General features: G+C 38.9%; 1 protein-coding gene across 1 annotated transcript in view; it reads right to left on the minus strand.

The window, feature by feature from the left end:
* DYNC1I1 (dynein cytoplasmic 1 intermediate chain 1) overlaps positions 1 to 15,248 on the minus strand; it is a 276,198-nt gene that overhangs the window by 94,290 nt on the left and 166,660 nt on the right. The window contains exons 7-9 of the mRNA XM_039878046.1: positions 13,805 to 13,967; positions 11,674 to 11,773; positions 3,814 to 3,939 (exon numbers count right to left, since the gene is read on the minus strand). Of these exons, the coding sequence (XP_039733980.1) occupies positions 3,814 to 3,939; positions 11,674 to 11,773; positions 13,805 to 13,967 (389 nt within the window). The remainder of the gene's footprint in view (positions 1 to 3,813; positions 3,940 to 11,673; positions 11,774 to 13,804; positions 13,968 to 15,248) is intronic.

Here is a 15,248-nt window from a genome sequence, read left to right on the forward strand (position 1 = left end):
CTAGGAAGACCAGATGCTATAGGCGTAAAAAGTAAAAAATAAGAGATTGTAAGCTGACAAGGTCCTTGCAATCTGTGAGGTCAACCAAGGTTTGCCTCGCCTAAAAAATAAATAAATAAAATAAAAAATAAAAAGCCCCCACTGCTAACAGCTCCACTGATGGGTTCAATCTCATATTCCTCCTTAGCCTGGACACAGCCAGATGGGTCCTAGGTGGCCAAAATGTCCCCTTTGAGTCCTTTCCACCAAGGGGGTATTGAAGGACAGGAAGGAGAGTGCCCTGAGGTCCATAGTGGGTAGATGCTGCTCTGCCTAACAATTCTAGGCCCAGGATGTAGTTTATGCCTTGCACTAGGCTAGTGATGATAGGCTGCCAGGCTACCTAGTATCGAAGCCAATCTAGTCACTGCTTATACATGACATGAGGCCTCTCTCAATGGTTGCTGCACACCCTCTTGAGGTCTACCTTCTCTTTCCAGCAGCCACCTCTAGTACCAGGTCTAACCAACATCTTCTAAGTGGCAGGCTGCCAAAAGTATACCTTGACAGAACTGCACAGCCTTTGCGATCAAGGCCCACAATGCCCCATCGCTGAATACAGCCTGGGGGAAGGAGCCTTGTTTCCAGCAGAGATTCTATTGCTCACTAGCTGGGGAACCTTTAAAGTGCAAACTCCCTCAACTGGAAAAGAAAAATAATAAAATCTTTTCTGCTGCAATGTTGTAAGGATCAATGAGATCATGAAGTGCTGGGAAAATGTAAGATACAGGCAAATGTAGTTATACTCACTGCAGTTGTTAGAGTTCAGTGCACGATAACCAAATTGCTTTTATTATTTTTTCCCTCTACCTAACTTCCATCTACTAATTCATCTATAACTTTCCTGGCTGCTTAAGTTGCCCCTGGTTTGGTCTCCCATCAGCTCAGGTATACTTAGGATTATAGCCCTTTGTTTTCTTCTGGCAGCCATTAATATTTACTTAGCTTTAATCTTAACTTCACAGATACTAACTATAGCAAGGTATGTCACTATCCCCAAAGAAATAGTACTCTCTGACTCGCCAGTGAACATTGTCCTTATGTTATGTTCAATGTGGACTTGAGCCCCTTCCTGGAAAAATAACTCTGGGTCTTCTGACCATCCACCAACTGAAGCAGATCACAGCAATGAGTGAGCTAGAGGAAGTGAGCACATACATGTGTGCGTGTCGGGGATGGAGTTGGGGTTGGCGGGGAGGCTAGGTGGAAAAGAACGGGGGTGTTGGTTAGGAAATTTCTCAAATAGGGTCAGGCAGGAGATCAGCATCAGAGTAATAAAGGCAAGAAATGCCACTCTAGTTTGAGCCAAAGAGGAACTGCGGGGCAAGAAGAAAAGTCCCACGCTTCCAAATGAAGAGGCCGGCCACTTTTGTCTCTTATCATCCCCATTCTTCATCTCTCTATATTCCAGTAGTTTCCAACTATTGCTGCATATTCAAACTACCAGGGTTCCTCAGAAGGGCTTCATAATTACTTTGGTTGTGCTCACTTCTTCCTTTTCCTCATCTCCAATGAGAGATCAAAGTTCTTTCTCTTTTCGCCTTCCCAAAGCTGGTGATACACTCTGCCCTCTACAGTTAAATAAGTTTAAGAGAAATAATCTAATCACAGAAGCAAGCTATTATAGTGGTATTCAGATTTAGGTTTTCATAAGATTTTCTAAATGTGTCATTTATGTAAACTACTTATCATTCATATCTAAATAGTGCAAGTATGATTTTCAATATCTTTAAAGATGTGTGTAGTTAAGTTGAGTAGCTTTTATTTGGTACCTAGAATCTCAGAGTCCTCCTGGTCTTTTGCACATGTCACTGAATCAACTGCAAAGTTTAAAAGTCTTAGAATTCTCACTGTTCTCCTAGTGAGAATGCTAGGTAGAGCTTAGAACCTCCATATGCTTCTGGTCACCAGATAAAGTGAAGATAGTAATGGGAAGTTGGGAAATACAGACATTTTAATCAGCATCTTTTGGTAGGCTATTCAGAGCACTTATGACATTTTTTTGAAATCAGGAGTATATTTTCTTCTAAAATACATATATTATATCATTTAATGGAGAAACTAAAAATGAAATTAAATGCACGTTCGTGAGATCTTTAGTAAATGACCCCAAAGATACTAGGAGAGGAAAGAGAAGATGCTCTTTTCAATCAATGCTGGTATTAATTATTATGTAATAAAACAGGCAATTTCAAAATGCCAGTTAATTACAAAGACCTTTGAAATTTGGTACTTGACTCAGCATTATTACGCTCCTCCTCACCTGTTTACTATGGATGTTGTGAATATTAAGCATATAATCAAATTTATTGTTACAGGCTACCTATAGTCAGTTAATAAAATATTTTTTTTTTAATTTTGAAAAACAGCATGTACATCAACCAAAATAATATATTGTGTTAGCTTTCTTTTTTTTTTTTTAAATCAAGGTATGCTTTATATAATATGAAAATAGTTTATATGGCACCATTTTTCATAAATGTGCTTCTGCTTACCCCATAATCTTTTTAGTGTTTTCCTGGTAATTCAGCTAACCTCTTAAAACTGAACAAAATTAAGATTTTGTGCTTCTATGTTTACAGAAAGAGCATATCACACTGACAAATTTGATAATCTTAAAAAAGAAGGAAAGAAAAAACTGTTCTTATTTCAAAGGTTCAAAAAATAAAGGTTATTTACTACGCAGACCTAGACTTCTTGTTGTTTTTAAGATAGCAAATTAGAAAAAGATGGCCAGAGTTAGAGGTTACTCAATCAGGTCGAAGCTGAGACTTTTATTCCAGCAGCTCCTGTTCCCCAAATTATATCTGATAATGTTCTAAAGTCTAAACATATTTCAGTTCAAAAAGATATTCAGCTCTTAGATATAAAAGCACTAAGCTTCTAAATATCAACAGGTCTATCCATCCTCTTTAGCTGGTGTATTTGTAGTCAGAGTAATCTGCCACTCAGAACGTCTGAATCATAATATTTGAGGAACTGAAACTTTGAGCTGGAATGTTTGTTTTGCATTTTCCTGAGCATAATCACAGGATAGGGGCATTAATAAAGGGGTTGGTATATTGGCCACTGCTGAGGCCTATTATTTAAGCAGAGTCATGGCAACAGAGCAAAGCTGAATGTTTGCAAGTGTAACATAATTTCAGCCTGTATTGTGTTGAATGGAAGAGAAGACAAATGTGTCAGCAGACACAAAGAATAAACTATCTACAACTATTTTAAATGATCTCTGCACTTGCAAACCGGAAACAACATCTATATTTCTCAACAATTCAAGAAAGATTTGTGCTAGGTATTCCCCTAAACCAGCTACAAAACTATTATTATCTGTAAGCAAAATGGCGTCCGTAAACTTAAAATTGGCAAAATCCCATTGAACTGCATTTCAGAGAGAGCAGAGAACTTGAAATGGTAGTGCTCTGAGATGTCCACGTGGGTGGGCTAGCATATGTTGCTGTTAAGCAGAGGAAGTGGTACACCAGGAATCCTTCATAAGTGCGAGGTCTTTATAAACTCTTCTTTACGGGGTCGGTTTTAAATAGAAAGAACATGACACACAGTCCTCAACCAGGCTTCCTAACTGTTTGGAGAGGGTTTGGAGAGGGTTGCCACTTTCCCAAAACATTAGGTTACTGTGGGGGAATTTTCCAAAATTGTCAACAATTCCATTTTTAAACTTGGTTCTTCCTCTCCACATAAGACAGATGCAAGGCAGCATGAACTATATTTGGTCTAGTAGGAGATGTAAGTTATTTTTACTATGCTGACTCCTACCTGACAGTGGAAGACGTATTCTGGTGTGGCTTTCTTAAACTTCATGTTCCAGACCAAGGCCACTCCATCTGGTTCATGGGGAGCATCTTCATTGTTGTTGTAGGAAGCGACCATCAGCTCGGGGTACTGAATGAAAGAGGTCACATAGATGGATCATGCCAAGATGACAACATAAAGAAAACTTTCTTAATTCCTACAGACACATGCTATGCTACATACTTTACATGGCATTTTCTTTTAAAGTTGTGGCATACTTAATATCAACTTCCTGCCTCAACGTTCCATATATGCTTGCAAATAACTACCAAACTATACATGTTGCTGGACCTCTCTAATTATCTGACATTTGACATATTCCCTCCTTTCTTCTATATGGACTTCCAATACATCTATCATCTCTCCTCACTTTCTTCCTGTTCACTCTTTTTAGTTTCTACGAGTTCTCCTTCTATTATCTATATTCCAAGGGGGCTGTTTCATTCCTCCTTTTTTGTCTCTGTCTACACATTCTCCCTGGGTAACCTCATCTATGCCAATGGCTTTAACAAGCACTAATATGATGACGATGTTCAAATCTATCTATATCTTTAGGCTTGATTTCTCTCTGAGTTGCAGATACTTTATCTGACTGCCTATTGGGGATTTCCTAGGGCTCTTCATAGACGCATCAGATGCAATGCATAGAAAGATGAGCTCATTGCCTCCTCCCAAAACCTACTGCTCTTCCAATGTTCTCTCTTTTGGCGCTTTGCACTAACATTCACCTAGCTGCTCAAGCCAGACACTCCACATTAATGTTTACTCCTTTCTCTTTCCTATCCCCATGCACCATGCTTTGCTATTCCCTTAATACATTTTGAATGCATGTTTCCTTTCCATGCTTAAGGTGAGAGCCTCCTAAACTAATTTCCTACCTGATAAAGGCAACCGCTTCCTAAATGGCTTCTTGCTTCTGAGCTCACCAGGCTCTACCCTCACCTACTCCATACTCCATCCTTTGTCAATATGACTTTAAAAAACATACATTCAGCTAAGTCACTCCTCTGCTTAAAACACTTTAATGGTTCATTATGACTTTCAAGATACAATGTAGGTCATATAGTATCTTTCATGATCTGTCATTTTCGGCCTCCTCTGTTTAATCTCTTACAACCTCCACTCCCTCTCCCATCTCACCCTATACTCTGTGACCCAGCCTCACTGGGCTAGTTCTGAGATTCATAGGTACTGCCTCTGTACCTATGAGTCTGATGCTTTCATTGGAATGCCTCTTCTTTAGTGTACACATCATTAACTCATTCTTTAAGACTCAATGCAGGCATCAAGTCCTCTAGGCAATCCTAACTAACCATCTATAACACCTCCTTGCCTCTCACTGGCTCCCTTAGCATTTTGTGTGTCCCCCTCCATTAATGCACTTGTCAAATCGTATTATGGGTTTTTTCCCCTCACTTATCTCTCTTACTATCTTGTAAGCTCTTTGAATGTAGGGACTGGTTTGTATTGACCTCTGAATCTAGAGTTTAGTAACTCCTAGCACATGATAAACTTGTGCCAAAAGCTATTGAATTACAAATGTTCTTTTTTATTTTAGTAACTGTGCTCATTGAAAAGTCCTTATATTTAATCCTTTGTTGTCAAATAATGCCAGCGATTAAAAGTGTAAGTGTAAGAAACACAACCAATAAAATCGCAAGGTCTCTATGGTGCGTAGAAATACTTACTCACCCTATATAAACTCTATGCTATGTGTTAATAAATAAACTGAGGGTGAGTCTCATGGGAGGTATTTATGAATTAGACAACATTTCATGAAAAGGCCATTCCTAGTGGGATTCCTATAAGGCCATCCCAGTAAAAAATCACATCATTATATATGCAAGTATATTAGGATTATAGCAGATCATATCACCCTTTGCTCATAACTTAATTTTTCCCCTTATTTCATTATGCTGTGTATACATTTAACAGATTATCCTTATAAATTTAAACATCAACATTTTTTTTCTAACACAATAATTAAACCTAAGTCTTCCACATGGCTTTATACATTCTTTCAGCTTCCTCAACTTAAGAAAACTGCACAGAGCTACAACTTCATGGTAAAAAATGACTCTGATTCAAAGCCCATTCAAAGACACTGACATTCAGATAAACACAAAAGTCTCCAGACTGTCCATCTGAAGTTTAACTATGTCACACGTGAAAAGGCAACTCTATAAACATGAGCAGCACTACTATAGTGGCCAATGAGCAGCCAGATGTGTCTGCAATCATATCCCACAGCTTCACATCTGGGTCTCATCATTGGCTCCCACTCGTAGCTTTTCTTTTTTCCATTAAAACATATTTTAAATTATTTGGGTTTAAGTCTCCTTTAGAAAACAAGGAGAGTTTTAGTAAAATACCAGTGAAATGTGTTTGGTGTAATTTTCGTAATTGGGATTGTAAGTCCTAAAGATACTATTTTTAACTCTTATCAAATGTAAGTTTTTATGAATTCAAAGTCTCCTCTAGAATGTCTTTTTCTGTTGTTTGTTTGAACATGACTAGTCATATTTTCTTATTTTCCAATAAAAAGTAAATCCCCGAATAATCATTTAACCTTAAATGTCAAAATTATGATTTTAAAGAGAAAAATGAATAATTATGAAGTTTGCGATTACTCATTGGGCTAGATTATCTAATATTTAAACTAGGAAAATTTTTACCAGGAAATTACCAGATCTTCTCTCAAGCCATTTATTCTTATAGAGAAATAAAATATGACATTTATTGGAGAGGAAAAAACCAACATGTTTTAAGGGCCCATTATGTGTCAGACATCGAACTGGGTGATGTTAACTCATTTGGTCCTTGCGATGTTGTAAAGTAGGCAATGGTTTTCCTATTTCTACGGATGAAGAAGCCAAGGGTCCCTGGGTGAGTAACTTGTTCTGAGTTTTATTGCTAATAAATGAAGAAGTGAGAACCCTGTTTAAAGTCTGGCTTTAAATTCTACATTCCTTCTGGTTTACTGTAGCAAACATCAAGTGCCTCCTATGCACATGTACGGTACTGTGCCAGGTGAAATGTGGGAGAAGAAAGTAACAATAACATGCTTTGCTCTATAGGAACTCGCTGTTAAGTAGAGGGAAGTAAGGTACATGTATGAATAACTGTAATACAAACATAAAAGAACATATACTGTGTGCTAAGATGGAGGCGTAAACAAGGTTCTATACAAGTACAGAGGAGAAAATAACTACTTTAATTGAGATGGGGTGTGGCAGGAAAATTGGAAGAGACCTCTGAAAAGAAACAAGACTTGAATTGGGCTTTGTCCAGTGGGAAGATATTAGGAGAAGAGGGAGAGGAGAGTGTGGACAAGGGTACCAATATGGGTGCAGGAGCTTTCTCTTGCATGTCAGCTGGCTCACAGTGATTCTCCCATCTTTGAAGATTACCTCAATAAACAGCTGTCTCACTACCCAGGTACAATTCATTCATTGCGGGATTGATACCCAGCTGGGCAAATCACATTCTCTAAGCTGGCTGTTGTAAATTTTGAATTGAGACACAGAACCATCAGGCTGGCAATTGACTCAGGTAGTAACAGCATCTTATTGGTGAGGTTCCCTCAAGCTGCCCAGGTTTCTACTCTTCCTGAGTCCCAGTTCTTCATCTTTTCCATGGATTCCCTAAGTACCTGAGTGGCTCTCCAATAAATTTCCGCTTTTGCTTAAGCTAGCTAGCAAGAGGTAAAGTTTTCTTAACCAATGCAGTGAAGAAGAACAGGCTCAGGAGACCTTGGGTTGTAGCTGTGGACTAGGAGGCAGGGTATGTGAAGAGGTAAAAAAGAAGAAAGGGCTAGAAATGTCTCAAGGAATCCTCACAGAAGTTTTTGAGTACAGACTAACGATTTTAGACATTAGGGATGGCAGGAGTCATACTCTGAAACTATTTATACAACGACCCTCCTTACTGTCACATTTATTGCGTATTTTTTATGTACTAGAGACATTTTTTAAATAAAGTGCCTTAAATACCTTAACTCATTCAATATTCACAATAAATATGTGAGCTAGGTATTTTTTAAATCATTATTTTATGAATGAGGAAACTTAAGCCAAGAGAAGTAAGGCAACTTGCCCAAGGTGATATTGAGAGCATATAAGTAATCTTTACAAGTGTTAATCTGGCAAAAGTACTTATAATGACTCAACAGTGTAGAGACTTGAGGTAGGAAGACCAGTTAGAAAGTTATTTCCTAATATAAGCAAGAAATGGAGGGCATGACAGAAAGTAGGTGTCAAACCCATACGTTAATGGATTAGAATTGGTATCAGTGGGAGTCTTTTTGCTACTGTAAATTTGATTGGATTTGGCAAACAAAAAAGCTGTCAAAGATTACTCGGGTTTGTATCACAATGACTGAAAGATTGGAGAATGCAATTTACATGTAAGAGAAGTATATACGTGGGAGTAAGATCGTGAATCTGGTTTTGTGCAGGTCTGGAAAATCTGTCATATGCTCTGTGAATAGTATTATTGACCGTCTCTGCTAAACATTGTTCAATGACTGACAAATTTAATGTAATTCCCTAAGTGCCCAAATTTCTTCCAAGGAATAATGTTTGGTGGATATTTTGCAAATATTGCAAAGTTAAAGTGCTCTTATTTAAGAAGCTCAGGAGATCAAAGCAAAGCTATGCAGAAATCTCATATGGCAAGTCCTCAAATAACATCGTTTTGTCCAACTTCATTTCATTATAACAATGAGATATCATAGGAGCTTAACTCTTGTTTATATCGGCCTCTGGTGAAACTAGTTTCCTGATATGTTGCTCTGCTTAAAGTGGCAGAACCTCTCGACGACAACGTTAAGCAAGGACTCGTTGTAGTTATTCTTCCTTTTTCGCCCCTTTGTTCCATTTTGTCCCACTCAGGAAATCATCCTAGGCACGCAAGCCCCTATTAGATTCCAAAGCCGTGCCTCTATCCTCTTCTTTCTTAATATCACCGGATTGCATCTAGATCCATTCAGGAAGTCTCTTCATCCCATAAGCATATACACCTGGTCTTTTGAACCCTGCAAAAGTGTTATGATGTAGGAGCTGAGGGTTCTAATTCCTTTTTCTCACACTCCATATAAAATAACATTTTCAGAGTTGTAAACCTCTTCCCCCGCCCCCAGAGTAGATGAACAGCTTACACAAAAATGGGGAAAAATAAATGTGGTGTCTCCCTGGTGGAATTTCTGCCCTTTATAGTTTCACTTCCTGCAACAAAAACATCACACGGAACCCTGACTGGAAGCAAATCCAACCATGGGTAAGATGGCCCATCACACGCTGAGGCCAGGAAGGACCAGTCTCGCTGATGCTGGCTCTGCCACCTCCTCAGGGAGCATGATCAGCTGATCCAGGAACACAGTAAAAGTGGCCTTTGAGGAATGTGTCAGATAAGGTTCCTGTGTAATTTCCAGACTCTGAACAAGTGAACACGCCGAGCTAAGTGTTTCCTCAGGCTTGGATCTGATTTCTGTGCATACACCCGAACGTGCTCACAGACCACCCACACGCTGGCGAGAAGTGGCTGGGCAAACCCTGCTTATATTCGTCTCTGCACTGTGTGCTTTGTTGCTTAGATGCAAAAGGAGATTCGAGAGGAGAGAACACTCACCCACTTGGTGGCTGATGACAGTCTGGTTGTGGAGGATTACACTCCTCTTCAGTTCTCCTGTTCTCCAGCAGGATTAAATAGGGGCTCTTCACATCATCTGCTTCACTGCTCTGCCTAGAACACCCTCTTCTCCCCTCCATCTCTCTAAATCTCAATCTTCTGAGAAGGCATGTCTGACCAGAAACAGATCCCAACCTCCACTGAACACTGAAAGCACTTGCTATCTGCCCCTATCATTCAGCACTTATCACCACTCTTGGTTCTAGATTCATGAGCCCTTCGTGGGAAGCCGTGGTAAAGAGCATATGCCCTGAAGTGCTAAAAGATTTGGGTTCAAATCCCTGCTCTACCACATCCTAGCTGAGTGACTTAGCAAATTACTTAGCTTTTCTGAGCTTCAATTTTCTCAGCTACAAAAAGGAAACAGTAATAGCGGCTGCCTCACATGATATTATGAGAGTGAAAAGGGATAATGCCATCAGAGCCCCTGGCACAGTGCTTGGCATATAAGAAACACAAACTAAAAGCTAGCCATGGTTATCATTTTTAATAAAAACACAGACTACGAGAAAGTAGAAACTGTGCAATACATAAATAGCCAGGACTGGCCCTTCCTATTTCCATCGTTGTTGTTATGTCATTGTCGTTGCAGTAGAGAACATAGTGTAGTTGTCAAAAACATGGACTCGGGGGTCAGACCACCTGGGTTCAAATTCCACCTGCACCACAACTAGGCTGCGTGCCTGTCTGCACATGATTTGACTGGTCAGCACTAGATAAATTGTCAACTAATTGAGTTGGTCATTCAGTGAACTGGCTTTTGATAAATTTGCCTGCTTTTACTCTGAAAGCCACACTAAGGAGTTTAGACTTTTTTCTTATAGACAATGGAGAATTTTAATCAAAGAAATAAAATGATCAGATTTGCAATTTCGGAAGATTACATTTAACCCTCTGTTACATTTAACCCTCGAGTCCGCTTACATGCTGATTTTTTTTTTCAATAAATATACAATTGACCCTCTGTCCCTAGATTTTGAATCTACAGCTGGGAATCTGCAGTTGAGGGCTGATTGAATGCATTGCTCTATACCACCTTATATTAAGGACCTGAGCATCCACATATTTTGGTATCCGTGGAAGTGGTGGGGTAGGGCTGGTCCCGAAACCAACCTCTCAAAGATACTGAGGGACAATTGGAAAATCAAAAGTTACATGTAGATTTTCGACTGTGCAGGGGGTTGGTGTCCCTAAACCCTGTGTGGTTCAAAGGTCAACTGTATTTAGCTAGCTGTCCAGAAGAAAAACTATAGGTGGACAAGTATAGATGTAGAAAGACCAGTGAGAAGGTTTGTAATGTTATAGATATAAGATAGTGAATATACGAATGCAGAAATGGGCAGTCCTGTCGATAGACTGAGAGATAAGGGAGAGGAAGTTGCTAATGTGAATGATGAAAGTTTTGCTTTAGACCCTTGGGTATGGCTTTACCATAAAGAGAATGTAGTGGGCAAAAAAGGATTTCAACTATGTGGCAATAATGAGTTAGTGATACATTTGAGATTCTGTGGGACACCTCCGTGGATCTGTCTGGTGTGTAAAGTGGAATTCAGGAGGATGATTGATTGGTTAGGAGAGATAAACAGACTGTCCATGCGGTAGTGGCATCCATTGCAACGGAAGAAATCTCCCACAGAGAGCATGTCGGGAAGAAGGGTAGGGAGTGAGGCCATAAGCACGAGGACCACAAAGGTGGAAGAGAAAAAAGGAGTCTTGGAAAAGTCTGAGAATTAGAGAGTTATAGAACTTAATGGAAGGCTATTGTTTTTAGAAGTGTAGGGACGTTAAATAAGCTGGATCACAAAGAGCAGTCAGGGCCTCTGAAGGTTTAAAAATATCCAGAGGATTTGACAAGTAGGAAATCATTGGTGACCTTAACAAGAGCAGTTTCACAGACAAAATGGTTTGGCTCCTTGTCTGAAACTTAGCACATAGTAAGTACTCAATATATATGAACAACAGAGTGTAGAATTTAAAATAAAATCTCAGTAAAATAAGAAAGACAATCACAGACACAGAAAAAAATCGTAGGTTAGTGAACATATCCAAAGTGGGGAAGCAAACGTCTCTTAATTTTTTATACACATCCCATGAGAATGCAAGCCCAGTTTGTCCCATTCTAGCAGTAATTCTTACCTGGAGTGACCAGTCCATACAAGTGACCACTCGATGCTTGGACCAATGTTCATCATAGAACTGACGATTAAAAGAAAGGTTGGCTCCAGCCTGGACATCCCTAGGAAGGTTTAAACATCAAAGACAAACATGATGCTTTAGGATGGGGGCTTTACCTCTGCTGCTCATACTGAAAGAATAAAATGGCTAAAGCATGGCACACAATACTCTCTGCAGTCAAAGCATCAAATTCTGATCACAAATACATGAACCAATTAGGCTCTCCTTTATGACAAGCTCTCTCTAACCTGGCCCAGAAAATGTTTCCACATGTTGTTTCGAGACTGGTATGAAATGTCAAATTTGTTTCAGGTTCTCATCTTGACCAGTCCTAAAGGATTCTCCTTTTCCTAATAAGTTCTATCTTGAAGCAGAGTTCACTAGAAATCTCTGAGCTGTCAAGGGAGATTAGTTCACTTGGAGATTCTTTGATATCAATGCCTCCTTTTCTAGCCTTAGACCAAAGATAATATGCATGTTTCTCTATCTGTAATTTCTGATTGACTATAGTGATTACCTCCTTGCTCAATGGCAACTGGGAAGTTCTGCCATGAGACAGACATGGTGAAGAGGAGGGAATTCACCAAATGTATCAGATCCTTCACAAAGACCCAAATGGCATCTGGTTCTAGGTGGATTATACTTTGGCCAGTGTTTATTTGGCTGATATTCAGCTGGCCACAAAACCTCTTCTGAAGAACTCTGCACTGGTCATGCATTTTCTCCACAAGACTGAGTGTTTAAATTAAGTAATGCTTGTTCTGTGCCAGCAGCTTTTGGATGTGCATAAAATGCTGCGTAAAATCTTAGGCTTCAGTTCACTCACTTTTTTTCTGTTTATTTGCTTCATTCAACTGGCTTGCACCCCTGAATCACTTGTCTTATATAGCCCTTGTTCAGACTGGGTGAAGTGGCTTCAGACTATTTTACTCAAGCTCTAATCAGCAGACTTATGAAGTTTTTGTCCTGCTAACCCTTCTTCAGCTCGACCACTGCAAACTCAGGCATGGGGTACATGCACCCAAGTAGCTGCCAAGAAGCCAGAATATCACTGGGCCAGGCACCCGGAAGGAAATAGGACCCAGAAAATCAACTGAGCCACAGAACAGGCTTTTTACAAAGAAAACAAACACCTCAGAACATGTATATTCAAAATACTGTTGTCTTTTTGAAGTAAACAGGATGCTGTCATTTGTTTAGAACATTTTCAGAACTCCCTTTTGAAACTGTATTTGGAGTCTCTATGACATTTCTTTGAGTGTCTTCAGTGATGATAGGCTGTCCTTTGAGAATGTATTTGAATTTTAGATATAGTAAAGTCAGATCTAATGAAAAAGGCAAGTGATCTTACCTTTTCATATTGTTCTTAGCCAAAATAAATTGGCAGCTAAAAACCAGCTATTTCTATTTCTTACAAAGTTCACAAAGTACCTCTTATCACCCCTATGATGATGGTTGGCAGCCACTGCCTTTTACAAGATATATGTTGCCATCACAAAGAAAGTCCTTTGGGGCCATATGCTTTATTGATTAGTTTTTTGTTTGTTTTATCTATAAATATATCCTTGCACAATGTGTTTCCTAAAAGGTATACACACATAATCTTACAGTATCAAAACAGAAAAAAGTTTCCAGTCTCTGTTCACTGTCTCCCACATCAGTTAAGGTCTCTCGTATCTCGTGTTTATTTTCTTCACCTTCTTGTTTGCTTAGACATAAAAAATAAATCTACTGGATGTAACACACATCTCCTTTTGCTGCTTATAAAAATGTTTTCTCAAAGGACGATGTACATGACTCTGCCAGTCTCTATCACCTGGATTGTTTCCCAGATATCGAGTTCAAAAGCATTTCACGGAAGCACATGATAATTACAGGGAAACGCTAAGCCAGAAGTTATAACCAAAGTCCTTAGTCAAAGCTGTTTAGCAAGATCAACCCTGGAATTTCATCCTCCTCTGATTTGTTAGGTTTGGGATTTACCTGCTCAATACATACATGAATTTAACATCAACAGATAATCTATCACTGTTTTTTTGTTGTTTTATTTTTTGTTTGTTTGTTTTTCAAAAAATGCACACAAGAAACTAACCCATCTTTTTCCTCTAACTCTCGACCGCTATAGTCAAAGAAGATGTCAGAGTCTTCTGCCAGTGCTCTTTCGATTACCCGTATGGTCCGATCAAAGAAGATGAGAAATTCCTCTGAATGAAGGATTTGCTGTTTTTCTTCCTCCGTCAGCTCCCTCGGAGGTGCTTTTTTGTAACAGATTGTCAAGAAAGAAATAAAAGGCAATTAAAAACATTTCACAAGGAATCCAACTCTTGAAAGAGAATGCTTATCAAAGGAGTGATAAGACACAGTGAGAAAAGTCATTGTTTATAATATGCAGTCTAAATCACTACCAAATTCACGCCAAAGGTTTTTGCAGATGTCTCCACTGCTAGTTTTAGAAAAGGATTTCATATCTGGCCTAATTACTGTTTGGAAGAGTTAAAAAAGATTACAAGTGGAAATAGCTAGGTAGATTTTTTAGCAATTGGTTTTGAATACTGTCATTTTCTTTAGAATTGAGCTTGAAAATAACCGAAATAACATATAATAGAGAAATCTAAAACTATATATATTAGACACTACTATAAAGCTGCACATATTAAATAATTAAGAACTAGCTATAATATGATCCAGATAGTATCTTTCCTCTTTCTATGGAAAAATTCATTTTATTTTACATGAAGAGTTGGTAAAGTTGACATGATTGTTGTAAAGATTCCACTCAAAACCTGAAATATGTCCTTCCATATCTGCTTTCACCCAAAATATCTTGTTTTTAACGAACACATGAAACAAATAAATACTTTCATAAGACACTTCACAATTGCTTTTATGCATTACTTCCATGGCATAATTAATCTCATTAAACTAATTTCGAAGATGCAAAATGAGGCAAAGAGATAAAATAACTAGCAATATGTTATAGTGTCTGAAAGGAAGTCAGTTCACCTCAGAGTCACAATTGTTTTACATAAACTGTTTTTATAGTCGCTGTCTTACATAAAAACACAGATAAAAGATTAAGAACTCCCCAGACTGAGAAGCTCTCAAGGGCAGAAACTGTCAGCTGAATCTTTGTGGCTCTTTAGGAACTCCCTCCCCACCCCCCCGCCCACCATTCAACTCTCATGCACAGAGCCTTCAATAAACGTTTGATTGATGACTCTTTCAGTAGGACCAGAAGTGTCTGTAGTTTAAGCTACAGGAGGAGGGTAGTGCATCATAATCACAGGTGAGATTCCTGATGGAATGCTCACCCACAGACTTTCCCCAAAACTTCCACCACTATCCCCATAACCAAGACTGATTCCTACCTGGCCATGTGGTCTGAGGAATCTTTTATGTACAGTCACCCATAGCATAATGTTTTGTGGAAATGTTATTTGATTCCATTCATGATGTCACAAAGCCATTGTCCTGAGAAAATGAAATTGTCCAAAAGCTCCTCTGCAGAGCCATGGCAGTACATCTCAAACTTTTAA

This window comes from Pteropus medius, unplaced genomic scaffold (assembly GCF_902729225.1).
Source record: "Pteropus medius unplaced genomic scaffold, Ma_sr-lr_union100, whole genome shotgun sequence".
NCBI lineage: Eukaryota > Metazoa > Chordata > Mammalia > Chiroptera > Pteropodidae > Pteropus > Pteropus medius.